General features: G+C 36.4%; 1 protein-coding gene across 1 annotated transcript in view; it reads left to right on the forward strand.

Moving 5' to 3' along the window:
- SUCLA2 (succinate-CoA ligase ADP-forming subunit beta) overlaps positions 1-24724 on the forward strand; it is a 49082-nt gene that overhangs the window by 2414 nt on the left and 21944 nt on the right. Inside the window, exons 2-4 of the mRNA XM_007466443.1 lie at positions 4732-4912; positions 14596-14695; positions 14889-15051. Of these exons, the coding sequence (XP_007466505.1) occupies positions 4732-4912; positions 14596-14695; positions 14889-15051 (444 nt within the window). The remainder of the gene's footprint in view (positions 1-4731; positions 4913-14595; positions 14696-14888; positions 15052-24724) is intronic.

Below are 24724 nucleotides of genomic sequence, written 5' to 3' on the forward strand. Positions count from 1 at the left end.
TTTCCCCTTTGGTAACCATAAGTTTGTTTTCTGTGTCTGTGAGTCTGTTTCTGTTTTGTAAATAAGTTCATTTGTATCAATTTTTTTTTTTTTTTTTTAGATTCCGCATGTAAGTGATATGATATGGTATTTGTCTCTCTCTGACTGACTTCACTTAGTATGATAATCTTTAGGTCCATCCATGTTGCTGCAAATGACATTATTTCATTCTTTTTTATGGCTGAGTAGTATTTCATTGTATATGTGTACCACATCTTTATCCATTCGTCTTTCGATGGACATTTAGGTTGCTTCTACGTCTTGGCTATTGTAAATGGTGCTGCAGTGAAAATTGGGTCTAACCTCTTGCTTTCGTACATGGGGACGTAGAGGTGCAGGGACTAAGGAATCTTGTTCAAAGTCACCCACTGAGTTTAGCAAATTCTCTTAAACATTTTGTTTAGTTCTCTGACCCTTTTCTAATTTCTCTGTATCTTTTGTCCAGTGTATATTTGGTAAAAATAGTTCAGGTTAAATAATTTAAGGTATCTTCTTGTTTGTTGTGAATCATACTCCCCAGTAACTACATTTTTCCACTTTTGACTAAGTATCATTTAAACTAGGTATGTGATTGGATAGGTGGTGGGGTAGGAATTTGGCCAGGAATTTGTGGCCTTTTGGCAGTAGGAGTCTTCTAAGTGATAATATGAGGAAAGAAAAATACGTAAATGTGGGAATCTTTGTGATTATGCAGTGATTTGTATTACCAGCATAATTCACAGCTGATATTTCAAGTTACAACTTCTAGTGGTGCAAGGAAAGGATTATCAGAATTTTTCAGATATTTAAAAAATACTTTAAAGTGGTATAAAAAGCTATCAGCAATACCATATGAGTACTACTAATGCTTTGTAAATAAAGATATTTGAAAATAGATATAGATATTTGAAAGAAACCATAAAAATATACTTAGAGTTTTTTCTTTTTCTTTTTTTTTTTGCGGTACGCGGGCCTCTCACTGTCGTGGCCTCTCCCGTTGCGGAGCACAGGCTCCGGATGCGCAGGCTCAGCGGCCATGGCTCACGGGCCCAGCCGCTCCGCGGCATGTGGGATCTTCCCGGACCGGGGCACGAACCCGTGTCCCCTGCATCGGCAGGCGGACTCTCAACCACTGCGCCACCAGGGAAGCCCTATACTTAGAGTTTTGCATCATGGATTTATCCTCAGCCTTTTTTGGAAAAATTTCAAACTGATAGGTATGTTCCAGCCAGTACATTGAACACCCATATTGCCTTCACCTACATTTAACTTTATGCCACATTTGCTTTATCTTTAAAAAAATTATATGATATGCAGTCATATAATTTATATACATATGTATGTATGTTAAAGTATATTCATTTATTTTTGCTGAACCATTTGAAAGTAAGTTGCAGGTATCATGGCACTTCTTCACCCTTAGATGTTTCAATGTATGTCTCTTAAGAATAAGGACATTCTCCTAAATAACCACAATATAGTTATCATACTTAGGAAATTTAAAATTGCTGAAATACTTATATCTAGTGTATAAGTCAGATTCATATTTCCCCAGTTGTCCCCAAAGTGTCCTCTATAAATGTTAGATTTTTTTTTTTTTTTTAATCTAGGATCAGGCCTCTATTGTATTTTTTTCTGGTCTGTCCAGCTAATTAGGTGCCACCTAGTGACTGTGATTGCTCTTATATGTGTTGCAGCTGTTTATTTATACATCTGTGAACTCTGTGGTTGGCCTCATTCTTTATGTGTTCCTGGTAGTGTCTGGTATATAAGCATTCAAAAATGTTTCAGTGTATGACTATTTTCGCCAAGCTTATGCTAGGTACTCCCCCTTTCCCCCTTATTTTTATTATTTTGAGGTATAGTTTATGTACAGCAAAGTGCATAATTTATGTACAACTTCAGTGGGTAGCTAGATTAATTTTTATGTACGTGTCCATGTACATAATGGTGTAGCCACCATTCAGATCAAGATATACATACAGTGTTTTTAGCCCTCCGAAGGCACTGTCTTTACCAATACTCACCAACAGAAGGTAACCACTTATTCTGACTTCCATCACTGTATGTTAATTCTGACTGGGTCTGAACTATATAAAAAGAAATCATATAAGTATGTATTCTTGTGTCTGTCTTCTTTCCCTTAAAATTATATTTGTGAGATTAATCCATTGTTTTGTGAGCAGTAGGTTTTTTCTTTTTTGCTCTGTAGTATTCTATTATATTAATATACTACAATTTACCCATTCTTCTATTGATGGGCAATTGAGTCATTTCCATTTTTTTGTCTATTATGAATAAGCCTGCTATGAGCATTCTTATATATGCCTTTTGGTAGACTAAGCACTCACTTCTGTTGAGTATATACCCAGGAATGAGATTTCGCAAGGTAGATGTATACCGAAGTTTGGGAAGTTGTTGGTTTTTAATATTGAAGTGAAACTAAATCACGGAATTGAGCTACCCAAGAGAAATGTTATCCAGGATTTTAGCTTGCCAGATGAATCAGAAATAGCTTGCTATTCTATGTGATTGATTTGTTAGACTAGTGGTTCTCAAACTGTAGTGTGCTTAAGAATCAGCTGAATAACTGTTTACAAGTGCAGATTTCTTGTGGCCCAGTCCAGAGGCTCTGATTTTGTAGATGAAAGAGGGACCCTGGAATCTGCATTTTTAGAGGCATCCCCAGGTAATTTTGATGCAGACTTTTCTCTTTAAGAATCAGACTGGGGCCTCCCTGGTGGCGCAGTGGTTGAGAGTCCGCCTGCCGATGCAGGGGATACGGGTTCGTGCCCCGGTCCGGGAGGATCCCACATGCCGCGGAGCGGCTGGGCCCGTGAGCCATGGCTGCTGAGCTTGCGCGTCCGGCAACGGGAAAGGCCACGACAGTGAGAGGCCCACATATGGCAAAAAAAAAAAAAAAAAAGAATCAGACTGTTTTGTATAAGATTTCTTTGAATTCAGTTTTTATGATACTGTTTCGTATGTACGACGTTTCAGTATTCTGTATTCTGTGTGGAGATAATGGGAATGTATGGGTGGATAACACTTAAATGTGTGATTCCAGTGCAGTTTTCCAAGGCTTTCATAGCACTTAATTTGTTCTACATATTGCCATATAAAGTTGATAGGATTGAGGAGTTTGAAAAAAGGGAGGGAGGTGTTTCTGTGTGTTGTTAATGATGGGCTAGGCTCGGACTTAGTGGAGCTTTGGGACCATAGGTGCTAGAGATCTTCCTGATTGCATCCTTCCTTCAATAGTTCTCATTGTTGTGGCCTTGCCACCGGAGGCTGACAGCTCTCATACTCATCTGTCTTTCATCAGTGACTTATTCAGCTGGTAGAGGTACATCTTATTTGTTTCCTACTTATTTCTTTTTGAAAAAATAATTCTTACTCAGCTCTACTGAGGGATATTTTAGTGGGGAAAACTCCAGCTGTATGAAATAGCACTTCTTATTTTTTTATTTTCTATCTCCTTACTCTTATTACTACTGTTTGATGTATTTTGTTTATTATCTGTGCGTCCCCCTCCCCCCGACACACAAATACACACTAGATTGTAAGCTTTAGGTGCAAGGGTTTTGTTGGGTTCACCTCAGTATTTCCAGTGTCTAGGTGCTCAGTAAGTTTTTGAATGAATGAATGTTCTACGTAGATTGAAAAAGGGAAGTTTGTAGGGCATTTCTTTCTTGGAAGCTTTCGCAGTCCAGTTGTGAAGGACATACACCTGAACTGGGTTTGTAAAGGAGACACCAGTTAAAGGAATCATTTAGAAGGAATGCATTAAAGATGATGTTGCAGATTGTTTCTCTGAGCTGTAATTTGCAGACTATTAGATGGAGAGTTTCATGGAGGAGGTTTACTAGAAAGTGATCTCTGGATCAACAACTGCGGGAGAGTGAAGGAAGGAGGACTGAATAGAGGGAGTCATAGAACTGTGTTGCAGTGCATTGGGGACCTCTGCTCTTCCTATGGAAGGTCTGCAGCTAGGATGGTCCTGAATTGTCCCAAATTGGGGTGAGGTGCCAGGTCTTTACATCCTTCCCTTAACCCTCATTGGCCAGTCATTGGCTGCAGGCTGACATTGGGAAAGGAGGTATGACTTAAGGCAGGGAGGCTCCAGTGAGGGGACTCAGCTGAGACCTGTCAGCTGCCAACACTCCCAGCAGCTGGGCTATGAATGCCTTGGTCCCAAGGGAGGATCTGGGCAGCACACCACAAATTGCACTACAGATGAAATAGGGGTTTGAGCTTTGAATGCACGAAAGCTTAATGCTACCAAATCATTCAGTTATCTCTAGTGTCAGGCAATTTGTTAGGTGCCGGAGGAATGGTGGAGAGAAGAAAGATGGGAAGGATTTTTGATTTGGTGGAAATAGGAGATTGGTTTTAGATCTGCGAAATTTGGCATTGAGGTAGAAATGCTCTGTAGATCATTAGAGATACGGTAGTAAAGCTCAAATAAAAGATAAGGACTAGAGGTGATGAGGAAATAGTTTAAACTACAAGGGTAATATTTGATATTAGCTAGTAGATTAGCTCTTAGTTTTGTGTTGTAATTTACTCTGAATATTATATTTTGATGTCTTAATATAACAATTTTGTTATAGTTTTGAAGAACAGAGTACTCTAAAGTATTTTGAGAAGGTGTTTTTAACAAGAATTACTGCTAAATCACTCTCTGTATAAATATGTCCCCAATTTCTCTAGGTTCTGGGAAGTTCTGGATTATTTAACAACCATGGACTCCAAATACAGCAGCAACAGCAAAGGAATCTCTCACTACATGAATACATGAGTATGGAATTGTTGCAAGAAGCTGGCGTCTCCATTCCCAAAGGACACGTGGCTAAGTCACCAGATGAGGCTTATGCAATTGCCAAAAAATTAGGTACTAAATTAAGAAAAACTTATGCCATCTCAACATGGGATCTTTGATAAGATATGAACTTTACTTTTGGTTTAATAGCAACTTTTGGCTTTTATTTTATATTTAAAAAATAAGTTTTATTAACGTAAAAGAGAAGGTGGAACTTATGATTGTTGTTAAATCCTAAAATTGTTGTTATGATTGTTGTTAAATCCTAAAATTGTTGTTAAATCCTAAAATTATTATGAGATTATTCTGCGCCCCGTAGTGCTGATAACTTAAGAATCAAAGCTTCAGGAAGCTGAAGTCCTGTTTTTTTTTACATCTTTATTGGAGTATAATTGCTTTACAATGGTGTGTTAGTTTCTGCTTTATAACAAAGTGAATCAGTTATACATATACGTATGTTCCCATATCTCTTCCCTCTTGTGTCTCCCTCCCTCCCACCCTCCCTATCCCACCCCTCCAGGCGGTCACAAAGCACCGAGCTGATCTCCGCTATGCGGCTGCTTCCCACTAGCTATCTACCTTACGTTTGGTAGTGTATATATGTCCGTGCCTCTCTCTTGCTTTGTCACAGATCACCCTTCCCCCTCCCCATATCCTCAAGTCCATTCTCTAGTAGGTCTGTGTCTTTATTCCTGTCTTACCCCTAGGTTCTTCATGACATTTTTTTTTTCTTAAATTCCATATATATGTGTTAGCATACGGTATTTGTCTTTCTCTTTCTGACTTATGAAGTCCTGTTTTTAGTTACAACTATGGGGAAGAAAATTCTGGCTGTGATGATTCTTCAGGGAAATGGTGACAGAAAATCTTACCTGTTTATGCGATTGTAAAGAGAGGTCCAGTATTTCTCCTGTCCTTTTTTTTGGACATGAAAAATAGAGAGCCAGAAGGGGGAAAAAAGAAGTTGAGCATTAGATTGTAAGCTCTATAAGAGCAGGATTTCTTTGTCTTATTTTGTTCACTGATATATCCCAATCTCTTAGAAGAGGGCCTGACACTTAGGTAATCAATAAATGTTAATATCGTTAAATGAATTAAATAGTTGCCTATGTTTATTAGATTATTTTATTGATAACAGAAACCTTAATAGGTTTTGTTAATTTGAATTTATATTAATCTTTTAATTAAAAAATAAATTTTGAGTTTGGAAAGTATGCTTCACTTTATATTTGTAAGGATTTAATAAGAGAACATGGTAATGAGTAATGTAATAGCTATACACTGCATTTTCTTAGTAGTAGTATTTAAAATCCCACCAATTTTATGTAGATTACCAAAATTAATCTCTTCTGTATGTACATTTGATTAATATGGTTTTAAATGTGCTTTGGTGGAGACTTTGCTTTTATTAGTTTTTCAAGAAAGATGTGGAACATTTTAAACTGTTTAAAATTGTAAAAGTCTTCATCTCTATTTGTACTTATTTGTTTCTAGAATGGGTTTTTCTTTCAAAAGTGAGAGCATGTAGATCAGAAAGTTGTCATATATTATATGATATGTTTTTGAATGAGGTAGCCTTGATTTCCTTGACTTGGAAGCATGATTTTTTTTTATACATCTTTATTGGAGTATAATTGCTTTACAATGTTGTGTTAGTTTCTGCTGTATAACAAAGTGAATCAGCTATACATATACATATATCCCCATATCCCCTCCCTCTTGCGTCTCCCTCCCACCCTCCCTATCCCACCCCTCTAGGTGGTCACAAAGCAGTGAGCTGTTCTCCCTGTGTGATGCAGCTGCTTCCCACTGGCTATCTGTTTACATTTGGTAGTGTAAATATGTCAAGGAAGCATGATTTTTAATTTACAGTTTTGTTTATTGTTAATCAGAGAAACAATTTTTTTTTTTTAAGGACTGATGGTTTTATTTATTTAGTACAGAATCCCAGGAGTGAAACTGCTGGCTTGAAGGGCATATACATACTTAACTTACTTACTTAATTTATTTATTTAACATCTTTATTGGAGTATAATTGCTTTACAATGGTATGTTAGTTTCTGCTTTATAACAAAGTGAATCAGCTATACATATACATATATCCCCATATCTCCTCCCTCTTGTGTCTCCCTCCCGCCCTCCCTATCCCACCCCTCTAGGTGGTCACAAAGCACCGAGCTGATCCCCCTGTGCTATGCAGCCACTTCCCACTACCTATCTGTTTTACATTTGGTAGTGTATGTATGTCCATGCCACTATCTCACTTCGTCCCAGCTTACCCTTCCCCCTCCCCATGTCCTCGAGTCCATTCTCTATGTCTGTGACTTTATTCCTGTCCTGCCCCTAGGTTCTTCAGAACCATTTTTTTTTTTTTTAAGATTCCATATATATGTGTTAGCATATGGGATTTGTTTTTCTCTTTCTGACTTAATTCACTGTGTATGACAGTCTCTGGGTCCATCCACCTCACTACAAATAACTCAGTTTCGTTTCTTTTTATGGCTGAGTAGTATTCCATTGTATATATGTGCTACATCTTCTTTATCCATTTATCTGTCGATGGACACTTAGGTTGCTTCCATGTCCTGGCTATTTAAGTGGTACTGCAATGAACATTGTGGTACATGACTCTTTTTGAATTATGGTTTTCTCAGGGTATATGCCCAGTAGTGGGATTGCTGGGTTGCATGGTAGTTCTGTTTTTACTTTGCTAAGGAACCTCCATACTGTTCTCCATAGTGGCTGTATCAATTTACATTCCCACCAACAGTGCAAGAGGGTTCCCTTTTCTCCACACCCTCGCCAGCATTTATTGTTTGTAGATTTTTTGATGATGGCCATTCTGACCGGTGTGAGGTGATAGGTCATTGTAGTTTTGATTTGCATTTCTCTAATGATTAGTGATGTTGAGCATCCTTTCATGTGTTTGTTGGCAATCTGTATATCTTCTTTGGAGAAATGTCTATTTAGGTCTTCTGCCCATTTTTGGATTGGGTTGTTTGTTTTTTTGATATTGAGCTACATGAGCTGCTTGTAAATTTTGGAGATTAATCCTTTGTCAGTTGATTCATTTGCAAATATTTTCTCCCATTTTGAAGGTTGTCTTTTTGTCTTGTTTATGTTTTCCTTTGCTGTGTAAAAGCTTTTAAGTTTCATTAGGTCCCATTTGTTTATTTTTGTTTTTATTTCCATTTCTCTAGGAGGTGGGTCAAAAAGGATCTTGCTGTGATTTATGTTATAGAGTGTTCTGCCTATGTTTTCCTCAAAGAGTTTTATAGTATCTGGCCTTACATTTAGGTCTTTAATCCATTTTGAGTTTATTTTTGTGTATGGTGTTAGGGAGTGTTCTGATTTCATTCTTTTACTCGTAGCTGTCCAGTTTTTCCAGCACCACTTATTGAAGAGACTGTCTTTTCTCCATTGTATATTCTTGCCTCCTTTATCAAAGATAAGGTGACCGTGTGTGTGTGGGTTTATCTCTGGGCTTTCTATCCTGTTCCATTGATCTATATTTCTGTTTTTTGCCAGTACCATACTGTCTTGATTACTGTAGCTTTGTAGTATAGTCTGAAGTCCGGGAGCCTGATTCCTCCAGCTCCGTTTTTCTTTCTCAAGATTGCTTTGGCTATTCGGGGTCTTTTGTGTTTCCATACAAATTGTGAAATTTTTTGTTCTAGTTCTGTGAAAAATGTCATTGGTGGATTGATAGGGATTGCATTGAAACTGTAGATTGCTTGGGTAGTATAGTCATTTTCACAATGTTGATTCTTCCAGTCCAAGAACATGGTATATCTCTCCATCTACTTGTATCATCTTTAATTTCTTTCATCAGTGTCTTACAGTTCTCTGCATGCATCAGTGTCTTACAGTTCTCTGCATGTCTCCTTAGGTAGGTTTATTCCTTGGTATTTTATTCTTTTTGTTGCAGTGATAAATGGGAGTGTTCCTTAATTTCTCTTTCAGGTTTTCCGTCATTAGTGTATAGGAATGCAAGAGATTTCTGGGCATTAATTTTGTATCCTGCTACTTTACCAAATTCATTGATTAGCTCTAGTAGTTTTCTGGTAGCATCTTTAGGATTCTCTATGTATAGTATCATGTCATCTGCAAACAGTGACAGCTTTACTTCTTCTTTTCCGATTTGGATTCCTTTTATTTCCTTTTCTTCTTGATTGCTGTGGCTGAAACTTCCAAAACAATGTTGAACTATAGTGGTGGGAGTGGACAACCTTGTCTTGTTCCTGATCTTAGAGGAAATGGTTTCCGTTTTTCACCATTGAGAATGATGTTGGCTGTGGGTTTGTCATATATTGCCTTTACTATGTTGAGCTAAGTTCCCTCTATGCCTACTTTCTGGAGGGTTTTTTTCATAAATGGTTGTTGAATTTTGTCAAAAGTTTAGAAAAAATTCTTTTAATTCAGATTACAAGCAAGCTTCTTTTTATTCAGCAAAGGCCTTATGTAAATTCATACTACTTTTGCTGAAATTTTTGTTAATTAATGGTGACTTGTAGTTTGAACTTGTCCATGGTAAAAGATGTACCTCATTTTAACCTTTAAAATGCTATGTATGTTAGAGGCTCTTAAGGGTCAAGACTTTAAGAAAACTCATGTTTTCTTATAGTATTTCTGTAGTATTTCTTGCAAAGACACTTTATTAACTACCTTCTTGAGATTCAATCTTAATATGTATGACCTAAATGTTAATTTCTAAAGAAGACCTAGCTAAGTAAGAAGGAAAATTTGGAAATGTAATTGAGAAAGTATAAGGTTTTCTTATCCTACCCTTCTATCCCTAAGGATGAATTTCAGACCCTTGACTTTGTTCTTTTAATTTTGTTAGTTTAATCTCTTGAGTGATGCATATTTTGTTTACCAGTTCTTTCCTTCTTAATAATGCTGAAGGCATAAACTGTTTTTCATACCACTGATTAAAGGGCCTGATTTAATGAAGTCAGTGAAAGCTAGTATTTCTTTTTCTGTTTCCAAATTATTATAATTGGTTTTCTTAATTAGTTTTCCATATGTTTTCTCACTTAGTCAAATTTCACTATTTTGTCAGAAAAAAATAATTTGTGTAGAAACTTTTTCATAAAACGAGTAGGATTTTTTCAGATGCGTTTCTTGATTTCTTTACTCATTGTAAAAATCTTTAATGATTTTTAGCTGTAGAAAAAGGAATAGTTAATATATGTAGGATATACTGTAACTGTGAGTATTTCTGGCAAATTCTGTGGAACCAGGACTTACAAGTAGTAAGGAGCAGGTAGGCAGCTCTGATTTTCAGCTCCTTGGAACAGAAGGTATCTTGTTTATCTAGAAAGTGTGTCTTTGTCAAAGAAGGCTGCAAATGATGATTGTAGTATGGGAGTGGGATTAGTGACTAATAAGGACCTTTAAGTCTAGAGGAGCAGAAATACTACTTTTTAAAAGATGTATTTCCTAGCTACTTTGAGGATGTTGAGACAGTTTTTTTTTGTGTGTGTGGTGAGTCATTAATATCAGAAGATATTGATTATGGGATATAATTGCACAGGGTGTGATGTGAGGTGCCCTAGAAATATACCTGGTTCTTTCCATCTAGCTAGCAATTCCAAGTGCTGACTTTGGCTAATTTTTGCTTCTCAGTTACTGCAAAATTTATAAAATGTTAATTCCCATTTATTTAAAAAGTCTTATCTCATCAAGCAATATACTAGGGCATAAATGCATTACAGGTGTGACAAACTGTTGCTTGTCTTTGTGGGTGGCAAGAGAAGCTGAGTTAACATGGAGACTGGGGCCACTGAGCCCTATAGCTGGTAACTCCTCCCAAAATAGCTCTGACCTCTTTCCCCAGTATTCCCTACAAATTCTGTCATTTTCTGTGTGTGTCATGATGTGACAAAAGTTGGAAAACACTGTCCTGGAGGCAAGTTTTACCTGTTGTGAATAACTGAAGTTAGGGATGGAAGAATGGTTAGAAAGGAATCTAATTCCAATATTTTAAAAGACTATATGAGTCCACAAATGAAGGTTGATGAGCTGGAAGATCATGAAGTTTCTGGAATGGATTATCAAAGAGATGGTTGTTAAGCACAGAGAAATGAAGTAGTTATAATTTGGGATCAGTTCTAAGAGCAGATTCCCACCTCCTTCTTGTAGTTACAAGAAAATATGATTTCAGTAAGGCATTTGGCAGAGTTCTTATGATTTCCCTATTGACTGTGGAAATATAGTTTGGATTCTAGTATAGTTAACATAGAATTTCTCTCTGGGTGAATAAACATGCAGAGGGTGTCAATTAATGAATGTCAGCCCAGAGGGAGATTTCTAATGGCATAGAGTAGGACTTTGCCTTCTTTTTCCTTTTTCCAGTGTTTTATTAGATGACTGTAAATGAGGAATACTTACAACATTTGTGAATGACTAAAGCTAGGAGGGATGGTGAATATATTTTAAAGACAGTCTTGGGATCCATAAACGATCTTGTCTGGCTAGAGCAAAGGGCGAAATCTAGCAAGACTGATTTGCTCATTGTTGTATCTACAACTCCAGCGCAGTGTCTGGTATGTAGATGTAACTGTTGACTGAATTAATGGAATTGAATAAAATGTTTGTTTTAGTCATTTGTCCTCAGATTTATCTTCTGATTCTTCTCCCTGTCTTGATAGTTGATGAGATTGTATGTCATTACTTTTTTTTGTTTTTGTTTTTCTTTTGTTGTGAAGGTCTTTTTTATTTTATTAAAAAATTTTTATTTATTTATTTATTTATTTATTTATTTATTTATTTAGGCTGTGTCAGGTCTTAGTTGAAGCACATGGACTTCTTAGTTATGGCATGTGAGCTCTTAGTTGCGGCATGCATGTGGGATCTGGTTCCCTGGCCAGGGTGGACCACCAGGGAAGTCCCCGTGAAGGGCTTTTTTAGAAGGAATTTTTGAAGAATCATCTGTGCCCTTACAGATTTTATTTTCTTAAAAAAAGAAAATTGATGCTTTAGGGAAGAGCCTTCTGTCTTATAAAATGTTTTTGAAAAAATAGAGCTTCATTACTCTTACTTAATAGCTCAGTATGTTAAGTTCCTAGCTTAATTAATAGGAATGTTTGAATTTAGCCCAGCAGAGCACCAGTTTAACTGTTGTCCATTTTTACATTACATTTACACTGTTTGGATTATAGGTATCCTTTTTGGAGATAAATGAATATTGCTGAAGTACTAGAAAACTGACTTGACAGGTAACCAGAAACAGGTAGAATGACTAGTGGCTGCTCATTTTAGTTCGGGCATGAACTCTCTAATTTGCGATAGTCCCTGAGGCTACCTGTTGTTTTCTCAGTACGAAAATTATTGTTATTTTAAGGAAATTTCTAAACTTTCTCTAATCTTCATCTGATATTAGTTGTGGCACTTGGGAATGGTGGGGACTGTGGCAAATTGAAATGATGTCTTGTGTAAACAAGGCACTTGTGGTCAGTTCCAGTTGCAGGGCCCAGGATTTCCAGTTCTGTGTTTCTCAAGAGCAGTGGGAGATCTAGATTCATAAGAATTCTCTTGATTTCTAAATGTTCTTTTATTTATCATTCAGAAAATATTATGTGCTAGGAACCCTCCCAGGACCTTGCAAACATCAATGAACATAACAAAGATTCTGCCCTCCTGGAGTCTAAATTTTAGTGGGGGAGCAAAACAAAAATGATAAACATGGGAAGATTATATGTTATGTTCGAAGATGATGACTTCTATGAAAAAAAATGAGCAGGCTAAGGGGGATTGGTCATGGGTGGGCAGTTGGCAGTGTTAAGTAGGGTGATTAAGGTAAGTCTGATGGACAATTTAGACTTAAAGAAAAACTGGAAGGGAATGAGGACCTTTCCCAAACGGATACATGGATGAAGGGTATTCAGGGAGAGAGGGAGTATCAGTGCCAAGTCCTAAAGGAAGGGAGGGACATGCCCAGGAACAGGAAGATTAGAGTTGCTGGTGTGGAGTGAACAATGAAGAGGGCATGATACAAAGGGCAAGGGTGCTGGGGGATTACACAGGGCCTTGAGGCCATTGTAGGGACTGTGGCTTTAACTCTGAGTGAAGTGGGCATTCAGTGCAAGGTTTTAAGTAGAGGAGTTATATGTACACTTTGGCTGCTGCTTTGAGAATATTCTTTTGGGGACAAGGGTAATCTAGGTGAGATGTGATGGTGGCTGGGACCAGGGCCTAAAATGGAGGTGATGAAGAGTGGTCAAGATTCTAGATACATTTTGAAGGTGGAACCACTATGATTTCCTGACTGAATGGATGTGGAGTATGAGAAAGAGGGTTTTTTTAAAAAGAAACTGCCTGGACTGATTCATAGGGCTGTCTTCTGACTTAAGTGTACGTTTCCAGTGTGGACACATTTATATCATTAATTTTCTAAACGTTTTGTAGTAATTGTTTAAGTATTAACTTTTGGTCATTTCTTATTTCTTTGATCACAAACTATTTGTTACCTCCTTGATCAGCTCTCGTTCAGCTTGGTATATGCGCATTAGAAAGTGGCCTTTCCCCAGTAGTAGAATTCCCATCTTTAGCCTATTCAGATACACATTTATGGAGTGGTGGTTATATCCCAGGAACTGCTTTGTGCTAGGGATACAACGAATAAGACAATGTCCTTAACCCTGACCTCAAAGGTTAATTGTTTTTCATAATGTAATATTGGTGTTACACTGCTAGTATGGGCAAAATACCGTGAGAAGCGACATGAGGAGGCTTTGAAATTCTGCCTGTCTCGGGAGACAGAATGCCCCTCTAAGATGTATTGCTCTGGGTCATGAAGAGTAGTACGTAGGCTTAAACAGCTAGTTTGGTAATTTTCTTCAGCATGTTAGAAAGGGGAAGAAAAGAGAGAGACCAGTTTACCTGTTAAAGAAGAAAAATTCAGAGTATTTCTTAAAAAATGTTTTAAAGACTTGGAAGTGTAACATTCTAGAATCTTTTGATAAACATACCTTAACTCCTGATAGTCCTCTCACAACAGTACAGCTCAAGAATGTATATTAACAGGACTTTCTGTTAGTGGGACAATGTGAATTGGTATCAATAGTGGCACTTTCCCTGAAAGTCATTTCTACTCAAAGCAGCATTTATAACTCAAATTGTCATAGTGTAGTAAGTTTACATATCAATAGAGGGAAGAAATTGTTGGGAAGACATTTGACCCTCAATTTTGTACTTCTAGTACCTTGCAAAGTACTAGATATTTAAAGTATCAGGGAAAGGTAAAATTATTTTCAGTATGCTTTCAGAAATGGCTTAATATGAGTGGCTCATTTTTTTAAGTTTGTGGGTCTTTAGGTGGTGAATGTTTTAGTGTTCTAATCTAGAAAATAAGGGCTTCCCTGGTGGCGCAGTGGTTGAGAGTCCGCCTGCCGATGCAGGGGACATGGGTTCGTGCCCCGGTCCAGGAGGATCCCACATGCCGTGGAGAGGCTGGGCCCGTGAGCCATGGCCGCTGAGCCTGCGCATCTGGAGCCTGTGCTCCGCAGCGGGAGAGGCCTCGGCAGTGAGAGGCCCACGTACCACAAAAAATAAACAAAAAAACAAAAAACCAACAAACAAAACCTCAGTATCAGAAAATATATATACATGGAATGCCTCCTTTTTTGACATTGTGGGTAAATGAGACTTTACTACATTTAATAACACTGCTTAATATGTATTTTTAATAACAAAATATTGTGTGTTACATACTGCTCCATGCTTTGTATCTAATAGAAGTGTTTTTCTTCTAGGTTCAAAAGATGTTGTGATAAAGGCACAAGTTTTAGCTGGTGGTAGAGGAAAAGGAACATTTGAAAGTGGCCTCAAAGGGGGAGTGAAGATAGTTTTCTCGTAAGTTATGTTTTACACATACAGACATCATTATTAAAGAAAACAATGTATATTTGTAAAAGATGCCCCTTATTATTGAATTGATAAAAATACTGAGATTTAAATATTAGATGAGGTAAGATTTTGGCTGTCATATGCTTTTGTTTTTCTCAGTTGGAGGAGAAAAGAGTTTGAGTTCTTTTTCTTATTTTAGTCCAGAAGAAGCAAAAGCTGTTTCCTCACAGATGATTGGGAGAAAGTTGTTTACCAAGCAAACAGGAGAAAAGGGCAGAATATGCAATCAAGTATTGGTTTGTGAGCGAAGATATCCCAGGAGAGAATACTACTTTGCTATTACAATGGAAAGGTCATTTCAAGTGAGTAATTGTAGACATGATACATTTAGGATGATCTTATTACATTCAATTTCAAAAGTTGATTATTATTTCTATTTGTATGGGAAGGGTTAAAAAGGTATGGTCCATAATCTATTTGTATATGTCATGGGAACAATATTTTTATGCCATTTTTAAAAACCAACATGATTAATGCCATCAAACTTAATACTATAATATTGTGGTAATAAAAACTGTAGGCAAAACCATGCTGAAATAAAATCCACAGAATTTCCAAATTGTTAATTTGCTAAGAGCAGATTAAATAATTTCTGATTCACCTTTAGATTCCATAGACTGAGAAAATAATTTCTAGCACAGTAAGATATTCTAACCAAAGAGAAAATCTCTGGAACCACTAAGAGAATGTGTATCCCTGGCTTCATCTTTTTCTTTTTCAACCTCTTCGTATTTTTGATAGTTTGCGGTTTGTTTCACAAGAGGATTTGATACTTGGTAAGTTCAAGGATGGAATTCAATAGGAAACAGTATGCTTCTAAGGAGCATAACCTTATTCTGCTCTGCTCTCTTTTATGGAACTTAGAATGTTAGCAGTGAACTTAAGGCATCACATGAAGAGAAAATTCCTTCATAGACCTAGGGCTTGGAAGGGGCATTGACAGTGATTTTATGGTGTAATTATCTGGCTTTTTGAGTGCATTGGTTAACTTTTATGAGCTGAATCTGTGTAGTAACTAGCTTGTCTTTTGAAGCAGGCTGGGTACATATTTGGTAGCCCTTGTCAGGATTTAATGTAGAACATCACTAATTACGTAATTAGTAATGTAACAAAAATTTTAAGGGGTCATGAAAATGTTTTCTTATATAAAACAGCTTTTTTAAAAATAGCTATTTTCCATATTGTGATTTTTTTTTACAGTTCATTAAGTTTTCTTGTAATGTTTGAGTGATATTATAAAATATCTTTTGTAACTTTGAATTTTTATAAGAAAGTATTTTTTAAGGTATAACACTAGATGGTAGTAAAAACCCACCCAGAATATAAGATTAAAGAACATTGTTTTGTTCGTAAGTGATGTCTTTACCTCTGTAGGTTTCTTTATGTGATAGAATTTAGTTTTGTAAGTTACTTTAGAAATCCCATGACAATAACCTTATATATTACAAATATTTGCAAAAATTATGTTTTTACAAAGTCATTTATTTTCACTACATTTTCTTTTCCTTTTCATTGATGTTATATATCAACATCTATCATTTTGTTAGTTATTAATGTTTTTACTTTCTGTTATAGCCAGGAACAAGGTATATGTGTCTGGACAGTTTGCGATATGAGTCCTGTAATATTGCACAGAGTAGCTCATCTTGATTAGAATAAATGTAGCAAACTGAATATGTGTTATTAAAGATATGAATATAACACAGTGAATATTGTATTAAAGATATGTTAAAGCATTAGGAAAAATGATCAAATTTGAATTCATTTTAAGAACTTGAATTTTTGGAGAACTCTGAGCCTTACTAAGGAAAAATGTTTTTATTTCATTTGCACAAGTAATATATAGTTGTAATAATTCATGCTAAAAATTCAGTAGTACCAGTTGAACTGTCTGGCCAAAGACATTGTAATGTGCTTTGATGCTATCATATTAGGCCAATGTGGAGTTGGTTGGTGTTACTTTTGGGGTAAAAAGAACTATTTTGGGATTCCCTCTGGACAGGTTCCTATTAAACAACAAAAAATAAGTCGGCTATTTAAAAAGAAAAGCCCATTTTGATTGAATTAAAGTCATATGCTTAGGACTTAACTGATCTTTTTTTTTTAATATGTGGGCTTTTAAAAAAAAACTATTTATTTATTTATTTTTGGCTGTGTTGGGTCTTGGTTGCTGTGTGCAGGCTTTTTCTAGTTGCAGTGAGCGGGGGCTACTCTTTGTTGCCGTGTGTGGGCTTCTCATTGCGGTGGCTTCTCTTGCTGAAGAGCACGTATGGTACGTGGGCTCAGTAGTTGTGGTGCATGGGCTTAGTTGCTCTGCGGCATGTGGGATCTTCCCGGACCAGGGCTTGAACTCGTGTCCCCTGAATTGGCAGGCGGATTCTTAACAACTGCGCCACCAGGGAAGTCCAGGACTTAACTGATCTTTAAAAATTGCTTTTGTTGCTTACCTGTTTTCAGAAGATGAATCATAAACTCTACTGGTATTCTTTGTATGTATTGCATCCGGAAGCCTGGGCAGATATGTACCATGGGGTTGACATGCCAAAAAAAAAAATCAATTTAAATTCCTATTCTGTGTTTTGGTACTTTTTAAAAATCAGATTTCTTAACATTTGCCCAGTGCCTGTTGGGAACTTCTGGACTGAGACAAATCTGATTTAACAAATCACATTTGCTGCTTTATTTTCCTAGTAAAACATTGCAATCTGCTGTAAATGAATGGTAGGTTTAACTGTGTCAGTTTTTTACTTTGCTTGGATTAAATATAAAATGTGCTGTGAGAATTCCAAATTTTATTTTCCATACTTTTCTTAAAGAGAGATACTTATTTTTTTTTTTTTTTTTTTTTTTGCCATACTTATTTTAAGTGGCCTCTTTGTCATATGATTTTAAATTCAAATCCACTTTAAGGCAAAACCTTTTGTAAGACCAACAGGAAAAGAGGAATTTAGGTTAAGAAGGTGAAAATAGCATTATTAATTTATTTGAAATTACAGTTCTTTGCTAGAACTTAAATTGTTCTGAAAGCTTATTACTAAAATTTAAAAGTTAAAACCAAATCATTTAAACAGAAGCACCAATTCATTCAGCAGTCATGATCATATGCAAAACTACAGTCATTGTTTTAACTGATCTCTATTTTGTTTACCTATGTAAGCTTTCTTCTGACTAATTGGCTATAAATTTGGGGGTTTCTTTCTAGTTGGTCAGGGAATTAGTACAAAGAGAACTTGTTCACTTTCTTTTATATATTTATTATTTCATATGTATTTTTTTTAGACTTGTCTCTAACTTATAGCGAACTCTTGGAGATCTAATCATTACTTTAGTGAGAAACGTTTTTCCCCCAGTAGTGCTGCCTTTTATGTGGCTCTTCGCTTCTCTTATCAGTAGATATGAAAAGAAAAGGACAGTAAAACTAGAATAAAATGTTCAAATACTTTAAAAGTTTGTTGATTCTATCTTTTCAGTTGAATAAAATTGTATTTGGGGGTTATCTGTAGATTAATTTACTTATATTTTACTTCAATAGCATGACAGTAGATTCATTTATCTATATTTTACTTTAATAGCATGACAGTAGTTCATAGATTCTTCTTAAATCTGAGTTTTTTCCTCTCTCTTTAGATCTCTTTAAAAGCTTATAATTTTGAATTGCCTTTCTAGGGGGAAATGAAGAATACCTTTTCATTTGAAGTTTATAGAGAAAGTAAAAATTAGACTTTAATTTCAAACATTTCCCTTGACTTAAGCTTGCCATTGTTCTCTTCTTTAGTCTCAGAAACGCACAGTGAATTCTTCTATTAAATATTTTTTGTGTTTGTGGCAGTGAGCTCTGACACCGAGTAACCAGAATTGAGCCAGACTTCACAGGTTAAGGGCACAGTCCTCCACATGACTGCCCTCACTTCAGACATCAGCCTCAAGTTTGGGGGTCCCCAGGTCACCCTCACTTCTGACGAGCTGGCAACAAGTTTGGGAATTCCTAGTACCCCTCAGGTTTTGTAATTTGCTAGAATGACTCACAGAACTTAGGAAAATACTACACTTGTGATTACAGTTTTACTATTGCCAAAGGATACAAATCAGAACCAGCAAAATGGACAGATGATGCATAGGGCAAGGTCTGGGAGAGTCCCAAGCATAAAGTTTCCATTTGCTTCAGGGATGTGTCACCCTCCTGACATATTGATATGTGACAATACACAGAATATTGGCAACCACAAAAGCTTACTGAGTTTCTAGTTGAGTTGTTTTTATTTTTTAAATTGTGGTCAAAACATAGAGTATGAAGTTTACTATCTTTAACAGCTTTTATGTGTACAGTACAATAATGTTAACTTTGTGATATTGTTGTACAACATATCAGGGACATTTCCATCTTGTGAAACTGAAACTCTGTATCCATTGAAAAACACCTTCCCCTTTATCCCTTCCTTCAACTCCTGGCAACCACCATTCTTTCTGTTTGTAAGATTTTGACTATTTTAGATACCCCATATCAGTGGAATCATGCAGTATTTGTCTTTTTGCGATTGGTTTATTTTGCTTATCATAATGTCCTCAAGGTTCATCTATGTTGTAGCATATGTCAAGATTTCCTTACTTTTAAAGGCTGAATAATATTCCACTGTATGTATGTACATTATTTTCTTTATCTTTCATCTGTTGGTGGACATCCAGGTTTCTGCTGCCTCTTGGCTATTATGAATAATGTTGCAGTTAACATGGGCATGGAAGTATCTATTTGAGGTTCTGTTTTCAGTTTTTTTGGATATATACCCAGAAGTAGGATTGCTGGATCGTATATTGAAGTTTTTGAGGAACCTCCATACTGTTTTCTACAGTGAGTCCACTGTTCTACATTTCTACCAACAGGGTACAAGAGTTCCATTTTCTCCACTTTCTCACGAACACTATTATTATTATTATTATTATTGACAGAAATTATCCTAATGGGTATGAGGTAATATTGTGGTTTTGATTTGCATTTCCCCAATGATTAATAATATTGAGTACCCTTTCACATGCTTGTTGGCCATTTGTATGTTGTTATGGACTGAATGTTTATGTCTTCCCCAAAATTCATATATTGAAGCCCTAACTGCCAATGTCATGGAACTGTGTAACTGGAAGAGTTTTGAGGTGCATACTAGAAAAAGCTGAGATTGCCATGAAAGGACTTTTAAAGTTGATTCTGGTGAGGACTCAGAAAGAAAAAAGTAGAGATACAGAGAAAGCTTCCATCTTCTTAGAGATTATATAAATAATCATGAACAGAATGTTGGTAGAAGTATGGATGGTAAAGACCATTCTGGTGAGGTCTCAGAAATGAAGAACATGTCTTCAGATGATGCAAAAAAGATGATCCTTGTTGTACAGTGGCAAAGAATTTGACTGAATTGTATTCATGTTCCAGTGTTTTGTGGAAGGTAGATCTTGGGAGTGATGATATTAAATATTTAGCTGAGGAGATTTTTTTAACAAATTTATTTATTAATTTTTTAATTTTTGGCTGCTTTCGGTCTTCGTTGCTGCGCATGGGCTTTCTCTAGTTGTGGCAAGTGGAGGCTACTCTTCATTGTGGTGCACAGGCGTCTCATTGAGGTGGCTCCTCTTGTTGCAGAGCACTGGCTCTAGGGGCGCAGGCTTCAGTAGTTGTGGTGTGCAGGCTCAGTAGTTGTGGCTCGCGGGGTCTGGAGCGTGGGCTTAGTTGCGCCGCGGCACGTGGGATCTTCCCGGACCAGGCCTCGAACCCATATCCCCTGCATTGGCAGGTGGATTCTTAACCACTGTGCCACAAGGGAAGTCCCAGCTGAGGAGATTTCTAAGCAAAGTATTGAAGGGGTGGCTTCATTTCTCCTTACTGCTTATAGTAAAACTTGAGAAGAGAGAAATGAATTAAAGAAGGAATTATTAAGCAAAAAGGAATCAGAATTTAAACGTTTGGAAAATTCTCACCCTGCCTATATTGCAAAAAACTAGAAAGCTATTCGGAAGATAATTATGAAGGGTGTGGCTGAAGAACCGTTTGATAAGGAGATTAGTATGGGTGTGAACCATGAATTGTGAGAAAGAAATGTCTGTTGTTTAAGCCACCCAGTCTAGTATTTTGTTATAGCATCCTAAGCTAAGACTTCTATTTCCTTTGGAGAAATGTCTATTCAAGTCTTTTGCCGATTTTTAAATTGGGTTGTTTGGTTTTCTGGTTGAGTTGTAGTTCTTTATATATTCTGAATATTAATTTCTCACATTCAGTTTGCATATATTTTCTCCCGCTCTCTAGGTTGCCTTTTTGTTGATTGTTTCTTCTGCTGTGTAGAAGTTTTTAAGTTTGATATAGTCCCATTTGTATATTTTGCTTTTTTTGCCTGTGATTTTCTCTTATTCAAGAAATTATTGCCAAATCCCATGTCATGAATCTTTTCCCCTGTGTTTTCTAGGAGTTTTACAGTTTCAGGTCTTACATTTAGGTCTTTCATCCATTTTGAGATAATTTTTGTATATGTATAAGGTAAGGGTCTAACTTCATTATTATGCATGTGGTATCTAGTTTCCCTAATACCATTTGTTGAAGAGCCTGTCCTTTCCCCATTGTGTAGCCTTGGTACCTTTGGAAGACCATTTGACCATATATATGAGGATTTATTTCTGAGTTCTCTATTCTGTTCCATTGAGGTCTGTCTTTATGTCAGAACCATACTGTTTTGATTACTATAGCTTTGTAATATGTTTTGAAATCAGGAAGTAAGAGACCTTCAGCTTTGTTTTTCTTTCTCAAGATATTTTGGTTATTCAGGGTCCTATGAGATTCCATATGAATTCTAGGATTTTTTTCCCCTATTTCTGCAAAAAAATGGACAGTGGAAAAAAGATTGTATTGGGGAAAAAATACCATTAGGATTTTAATAAGGATTGCATGGAATGTGTAGATTGCTTTGCATAGTATTGGACATTCTAATAATATTAAGTCTTCTAATCCATGAACACAGGATGTTTACTTATTTGTGTCTTCTTCAGTTTCATTCAGCGTTGTTTTGTAGTTTTTAGTGTACAAGTCTTTTGTCTCCTTGGTTAAGTTTATTCCTAACTATTTTATTCTTTTTGACTCTATTATATCAGTAAATTGGATCATTGTCTTAATTTCCTTTTTAGATTGTTCATTGTCAGTGTATAGGGATGCAAGGCATATTTGTGTGTTGATTTTGTGCTATAACTTTGCTGAACTCATTTATTCTTAGCCAGTTTTTGGGGGGATTCTTGAGAGTTTTGTATATGCATGATCATATCATCTGTGAACAGAGGTAATTTTATTTCTTCCTTTCCTATTTGGGTGCTTTCTGTTTCTTTCTCTTGTCTGGTTGCACTAGCTAGGACTTCCAATACTATATTGGATAAAATGGTGAGAATGGGCATCCTTGCCTTTTTCCTAATCTTAGAAGGCAAGCTTTTAGTTGTTCACCATTGAATATGATGTTGGTTGTAGGCTTTTCATCTGTGGCCTTTATTACGTTGATGTAGTCCTTCTCTTCCTAGTTTGTTGAGAGTTTTTATGAAAGGGTGTTGAATTTTTTCAAACGCTTTTTCTGCAGCAATTGAGATGGTCATGTGGTTTTTTGACCTTGATTCTATTAATGTGGTGTGGTACACTGATTGATTTTCCTATGTTGAACCATTCTTGCATTCCAGGAATAAACCCCCTTTGATCATGATATATAATCCTTTTAATGTGTTATTGAATTTGGTAGGCTCGTATTTTGTTAAGAGTTTTTGCATCAATATTCATCAGGGGTATTGGTCAGTAGTTTTCCTGTAGCATCTTTGTTTGATGTTGTAACAGGGTAATGCTAGCCTCATGGAAAGAGTTTGGCAGTGTTCCCTCCTCTTCAGTTTTCTTTTTTTTTGGAATAGTTTGAGAAAGTTTGGTGGAATTCTTCAGTGAAGCCATCTTGTCCTGGGCTTTTCTTTGTCGGGAGGTTTTTGATTACTCATTCAGTCTCCTTGTTACATCTCTGTTCAGATTTTTTATTTCCCCATGGCTCAGTCTCTGTAGATTGTATGTTTCTAGGGATTTACTTCTAGGTTACCCAATTTATTTCTTCTAGGTTACCCAATTTGGTTTTGATTGTTCGTAGTAGTCTCTTATGGTCCTTTTCACTTCTGTGGCATTAGTTGTAATGTCTCCTCTTTCACTACTGATTTTCGCTATTTGAATCTTTTCTATTTTTCTTAGTCTAGCTAATGGTTAGTCAATTTTGTTGATGTTTTTTACAAACCAACTCTTAGTTTTGCTAATTTTTTTCTTTTTTTAAAAAATTTTCTATTTTATATGTTTCTGCTTTAATCTTTATTATTTCCTTCCTTTTGCTAACATTGGGTTCAGTTTGTTCTTCTTTTTCTACTTCCTTGAGTTGTTAAAAAGAAAGCCATGAGTTGGGTGCTTTCCTCGAACTTTGGTGAGCTGTGTTGGCTTCTATCTATAGTATTACAAGTTCTCTGGTGCTGTCACAAGCTGCTGAGCTTTATTTTGTTCTCAGTGCCTCTCCCCCACAAGACATTCAGAGTTTGCAGGTTCCCTGTTAGCCCTCCAAGTCAGGTGAGACAGAAACCAGTTCCTTGGACAGACCCCTGAAAAGCAGAAATGTTAGATGCACATTTCACTCTTCTCTTTCCCTCCCAAGGGGGAAGCCCCACATTGGGCTATTTCTCGGATATTGAGCTGTGTTGGCTTGGGGGAGGGGCTCACTTAGATGAAATAAAATGACTTTTCTTACCCATTTCCTTGCAGTTGAACTTCCTTGGAGTACTGCAACTTCTTAAATGTTTTCTGGTTTTCCCTAATAGGGATTTGGGGTCATATATTGTTGTTAAGTTAGTGTTTCTGTGGGAGAGCAAAATCTGGGGCTTTCTTTTCCACCATCTTGCTGACCCTGATGTCCAGAGTATTTTTGGGTAGTGGCAGTGGGGGTGTGCAGGGGTTATGAAGTAGGAATGATTGACTGAATCATTGCCCACTAAGTTAAACTTAATCTCTAGGCCTCCTTCCCTCTTGGAAGTGTAGGCTGATATCATGTGGCTCAAAGCTCCAACCTTCTAATCACATCATTAGTCTTTCTGACCTGGTCAGTGCCCACCTGAGTCATCTCCTTTGTATTATCTAGGGGTCCATTGTGAGTCACCTCATTAACATAAACTCTCAGATGTAGGGGAGGGTTTAGAAGTTGCCTCCCATGCACTGGGGACAAAGGCCAGCCAAATTCTTTATTACACGTGTATATTGAAATCTAGTCAGGCAGTATAAAATTTAAAAGGTACAAAGATGTACAGGGAAATACAAATCTTCCACCCATCCTTGTTCTTCAACCACCCAGTTTTTCTCCTGGAAGGCTGATACTTAAATCTTTTTTTGCCTAAATAACAGTTAACTCTCTTTAAAAAATAATAAATTCCACCACCACCACCACCACCACCCCCCACCTCCCCCACCCTGGTCCCTTGGCTATTGCCATATTTTGACAATTTGAAGGACTGTATTGTTCTCCAAACAGTAATGAATATAATATTATTCCTTTACATTATACCTTGAAATGAATTTGTTACTGAAACACTTAGGTACTGGGATAGAAAAGTGAAATTAGTCTTTAGAGGTTTTTTTTTTTCTGGATTAAGAATAATATATTCACTGTAGAAATTTTTTAAAAAATAGTGACACATAAAATAACAAAAGTCTTATCATTTAATGTTTTATTTCTTATCTTTTTTCTGTTTGTGTGAATAGTGGGAGGGTGCATATTTAAGCACACTTTATGTTAATAAAAACACAGTTGAGAAGAGAATCTAAGATTTTGTATCATTTTTTTCCCAGATTACACTGCTGAGATCATTTTCCTTTCCAGATGCATTAAATAATCTTTAGTAGCCTGGTTTTACCATTTCCTTGTTTTTGCATGTTAAGATTATTTCTGGTTTTGTGCA

The sequence above is a fragment of the Lipotes vexillifer genome, unplaced genomic scaffold (genome assembly GCF_000442215.2).
Source record: "Lipotes vexillifer unplaced genomic scaffold, Lipotes_vexillifer_v1.1 scaffold384, whole genome shotgun sequence".
Classification (NCBI taxonomy): domain Eukaryota; kingdom Metazoa; phylum Chordata; class Mammalia; order Artiodactyla; family Lipotidae; genus Lipotes; species Lipotes vexillifer.